The sequence below is a fragment of the Tarenaya hassleriana genome, unplaced genomic scaffold, assembly GCF_000463585.1.
Source record: "Tarenaya hassleriana unplaced genomic scaffold, ASM46358v1 Cleome4, whole genome shotgun sequence".
Taxonomy (NCBI): Eukaryota; Viridiplantae; Streptophyta; class Magnoliopsida; order Brassicales; family Cleomaceae; genus Tarenaya; species Tarenaya hassleriana.
This window is the reverse complement of record NW_010966881.1, coordinates 5,558,332-5,562,904: the sequence shown is the minus strand read 5'-3', so window position 1 is coordinate 5,562,904 and position 4,573 is coordinate 5,558,332. Positions and strand designations below refer to the sequence as shown.

The window sequence follows — 4,573 nt, the reverse complement described above, 5'->3', positions numbered from 1 at the left end:
CCTGCAGCAAACCCATAAACACAGAGACAGGTTAAGAATCCAGAATATCCATAACCATTCTGTTCTTGTACTTTGTTTTTATTTCTCTTGTCAAGAACAGTTTCTAGAAAAAGTTTTGAAATTACCGCCAAGATGACGTTAAATTCCGAGTTTTTCTATCAAGCTGGAGATTTTCCAGCGCTGCTGAAGCTCGAATCACCTCTTCTGGTACATCTTGACTGTCGTATCTCAGATTGTATTCTTCTTCTCTATGCCCAGATGAAGACATCCCAGCTCTTCGATCTAAATAATTTACATATTATTTGATATTGCATCATGGTAAACTTCACATTTCAACCCAGACAAAGGGGACAAATAGAAAATCACTCACCAGATCCTCGAGGTGCAAAGCCAGGTCTGACATTAAACATTGGAGGATCAAGCATGTTAAACTTACAACATTTAAGGGGGGGGAGAAGAGGAAAGAATGCTCTTGATTTGAGAAATCGTAAATTACAGAGTCAGAGATATATACCTTCCTAGAGGAGGTAAGCCCCCAGAAGCAGAAGATGACAAATATCTGTGAGTATTTCCAGACTCCAGGCTCGATGAGGACTCGGTTTCTGGATCTCGCCTTGCACTACCCATTGACTGGGACAAGTTCTGTAAAAGAAACAATTAGAAGATGTTGATAGCCTGAGAGTGAACTGCACATGTGATATTGTATAGGTTTACTACGAGAGGAGGAAATATTTGATTCATGGATTTGAAGAAAAACATGATTTGCTGAACTTGTTTCTTAATATAACTTCCTAAGATTCATGTTTACCCGATTTCTAGAGATTTTCCATTAAGACGTGTTCAAAACAAATGATAACTGAAAAACAGAAGTTATGGATTGAGGTCCACTTCAAGAAACCTAAAAGAAATTACCTCAAACTTCAAGAAACCTTCAAGAACATCCAGAAGGAGAGGCCCACTATCCCCATTTCTGTTAAGCTCATAACCATTCTTGCTACTAAACTCTTTCAACTCGGCCTTCCAGAAGTCCTTTTGCTAAAGCATGTGTTTTGAGGCAGAATGTAAATCACAAATTTAGTAACGAAACATAGTTTAAGCTCATTTGCAGCTATAAAAAAATAAAAATAAAAAATAAATTTTTTATTACCAAATTGCATTCGGGTTGATAAACTTTTAGAGTGTGATTTAGTTGCGCCCAATCCAAGTATTCACATATCAACGCAGTTAGCAACCGTCCTGCATTACAAAAGTTCAGACCATGAAGAGGAACTACAGAAATGTACAGCCTCATAATCAAACACCATACTGCATTAATAAGACGTACAACCCTAGTAATTTTGGATGTTCATAAAACTTTTGCGTACCGAATCAGCATTTTGTTGTTCGGATTAATAAAAGCAGGCAGCACAGATTGCTTAACCAAAACTAGAAATTCCGATCCCTTCATCTTTGTCCAGACTGATAATATAGATCTATCCTAGGGAAAAGAATCTAAGACAACAAGAATCAGACACAGATATAAAGCCCAAACGGTGAAAGACCTGATGGAGAAGCATGAAGCTGTTTCGCACGGTCATTGCAGCTGCCCAACAATGCCGGAGGCAGGCCTTCGTCTTTCTCTATTGCTCGGTCCTCCTCTTCGATTGCCTCAAACACACTAGCACGAAGCTCAGCCTGTAGAGCAGCTGAACTATTAAGCGCAAGTATAAACCACTCACAATCTTTCTTCAGCTTTAGAGTCAGCTCCTCGTAGAAATCAAAACTCACATGTGATTTGCTTTTGTTTAGAAACACACAATCAAACAAATGCTCGAGAAAATCACTTAGATTCTATCAATGGCCCAATTTCTGAATAAAGACATGAGAACCTATTGAGATCCCAGATGCAGATTTAAAGAACGACGTCGAAATTTCTCTCTAAACATGTATTAGAAGATCACATCCAGTCCAGCAACCATGGATCTCCATCCAAAAACCCTAGAAATGGCGTATTTTAACCCAATAGGATGGCTGAAACATCATTCTCTCTGATGCCCATCTCGTTTTTCCCCCTAATTTCTCCGGATTTTAACGCGAACCAAACAATGTGTGGCAGAAATTGTAGGAATCAAAGAGAAAATTTACCCGGATCTTGGCGAGAACACCCTTCTTCTCTAGGGTTCGAGTGACCAAGGTCTTGAGATCCATCATCTCGCGAGTGTAGTCGTCCATTGTTCCTCCGCTTGTCGGAATCAAGACCCTTTGGCGTTTGGGTTTCTGGGTTCACGCTCGGAGAATTTGAACAATATTAGCCAAATAATATCTTCACCAACATTTCGGGTTCAAAAGATGAAAGGGAAATTTCCGGACCCATAAAAAAGAAAAGAAAAAACTTTCGCTTTTGAATAGATTTCCAATTGGAAGGCTAATTAAAAATCGGGGTACGAGATTGTTCAAGATAATATCCGAAAATTACGGTGATATAGTTTTATACGGTGGCATATTTGGACAATAACCAAAAAATCAAACCGAATGGAATTATATTCTTCGAATTTTAGATTTTATTTTACTTTATTTTTTTTGCTATTGTTAGGTATTGTCAAACTAAACTATTTTTAAATTCGAATATTATTCAAATATAATATGATATTATTATAACGGATTTAAATTAATTTTTGTTAGGTTTCTCGGTTATAATTTTTTTTATAGTTATAATCAAATTGAATCATTTTATATCCGAACCAAATTATACAAATTTTCGGTTATAATTTAAAAAAAAAAAAATTGTATGCGTTGTGACCCAATAAATTACTTGGACTGGGCGTATATTATAGTATATGTGGATAGTGGCCCAAATATATTTACGTTCGGACGGCCCAATAGATCTTCTTCAAAACCAGTTCTCTCACGGACAAGTTTTTGAAATTAGACTTAACATGTCGATTTGTGTTAATTTACATTTTAACCCCTCTAAATTCATTTTCTTTTCTTATTTTCCCCAACCTTTTTCGTAATCCGTCTAAGTTCAGCTAAAAAAAATGATTGACGTGATTAATAAAAATCAATTCCAAAACCACTATTAAAAAGAATAATTTTAAGAAAAGGGCAAAAGACAGAACAAGGTTCTTGACGTTGTAACATTTAGAAATGTCGTCTGGGCAAATAATGAATGTGACACGTGACCAATTTCCCTATTGTAGAAGTGATTGGTTTCCAACTACTTTCTCCTTTTGGCAATTTATTTATTTATTTATTTTTATTCGTCTTTACAATAATGCGACAATCCACCATTCCATTCCATATCAACGATATTTTTTTAGCAACATTCCTCGATGTCAAAAAAACTTCTGAAATCAAATTGAATTTGCAAAAACTCCAACAATTCAAGACCTGGATAAATCAAAATAATGAATTCATATACTAAATAAATATGAAAAATCGATGCCATTTAACTGACTATAAAAATAATTACGACAAGAGATTGTGTGAAAAATATAGATTTGGATTAAAACATGCGTAAATTCAATTCATGGAATAATTACAACAATACCATCATACTAATATCCCATATTATTTTGATGTATTTTTTGGAACCATATCGGCGACGACGTAGTCGAGAAGGACTTGCTTTTGCGAAGGAAAGGAGGGGAAGCAACCACGTCGCTCGTATTATTAAAAAAAAACATAAGATTCGACTTCATTATTCCATCAAACTAACCAACTATATTATATATATATATATATATATATATGGAAAATAAACATTTATTAAATGCAATGGTCAATTGTTACATATATGTGTTCCTCGATTATTTCGTCGTATTGGTTATTACATGATTCATGCGTTTCCTCTCTCTTTCTCAACCCCCTTTTTTTTCTATACCATCAATACCCATAATCCTTATTTCCGACAAACCTTGACTTTTCAACAATTCTAAAATAAATAAATAAATAAAATCGGACGAACTAGTATGATAGGTTTCTCTATAAATCTTGTAGCAAAATAATAACAATAATATATAATAGGATCTGATCATGTTGCTTATATAATCAAGATATCACTTTTTTGTGGGATATAATTAAAGAATACTTTTATAGAAAGTGAAGCTGCAATATTTATATATAATTCTTAGAAATAATAATACAGATATTTAGCTAATATTTATTTTTGGTACAATATCTTTCAAGAGCTTGAGACCATTCTGGGGATACGTATAAATTTTTTATAGTTAAACTGTTAAACGCACTTTGTAGAGCAATATATGTTTATATGCATAAAAATGAAGAAATAAAAAAAAACTATATGAAAACAATTCTAAAAGATTGGTCGTGCGATTTTTTTAGTAGATAACACCCATGAATTAACCATGATCAAAACATTAATTACCTATGGCTAGTTTAAGTTATCTTCAAATTAAATAAATTTTAATCGGTAGACTATAAATCTACTATATTCAATTAAACCGTTAGATCATATCTAATTGCATCGTGGACTTATATGGAACGAGAACGAGATGATTGTGATTTTTGTTTTTTGTGATTGAAAATAAAAAAATAAACAAAAATGTTGTCAATATTTCGTATTACCTTTTAG

At 33.7% G+C, this 4,573-nt stretch overlaps 1 protein-coding gene across 1 annotated transcript in view; it reads right to left on the bottom strand.

Moving 5' to 3' along the window:
- Positions 1-2,392, bottom strand: part of LOC104824242 (protein TONNEAU 1a-like) — a 3,165-nt gene extending 773 nt beyond the window's left edge. The window contains exons 1-7 of the mRNA XM_010556257.2: positions 2,125-2,392; positions 1,542-1,674; positions 1,148-1,236; positions 913-1,035; positions 515-642; positions 371-396; positions 126-282 (exon numbers count right to left, since the gene is read on the bottom strand). Of these exons, the coding sequence (XP_010554559.1) occupies positions 126-282; positions 371-396; positions 515-642; positions 913-1,035; positions 1,148-1,236; positions 1,542-1,674; positions 2,125-2,211 (743 nt within the window). The 5' untranslated portion in view covers positions 2,212-2,392. The remainder of the gene's footprint in view (positions 1-125; positions 283-370; positions 397-514; positions 643-912; positions 1,036-1,147; positions 1,237-1,541; positions 1,675-2,124) is intronic.
- Between the last annotated feature and the right edge of the window lie 2,181 nt (positions 2,393-4,573).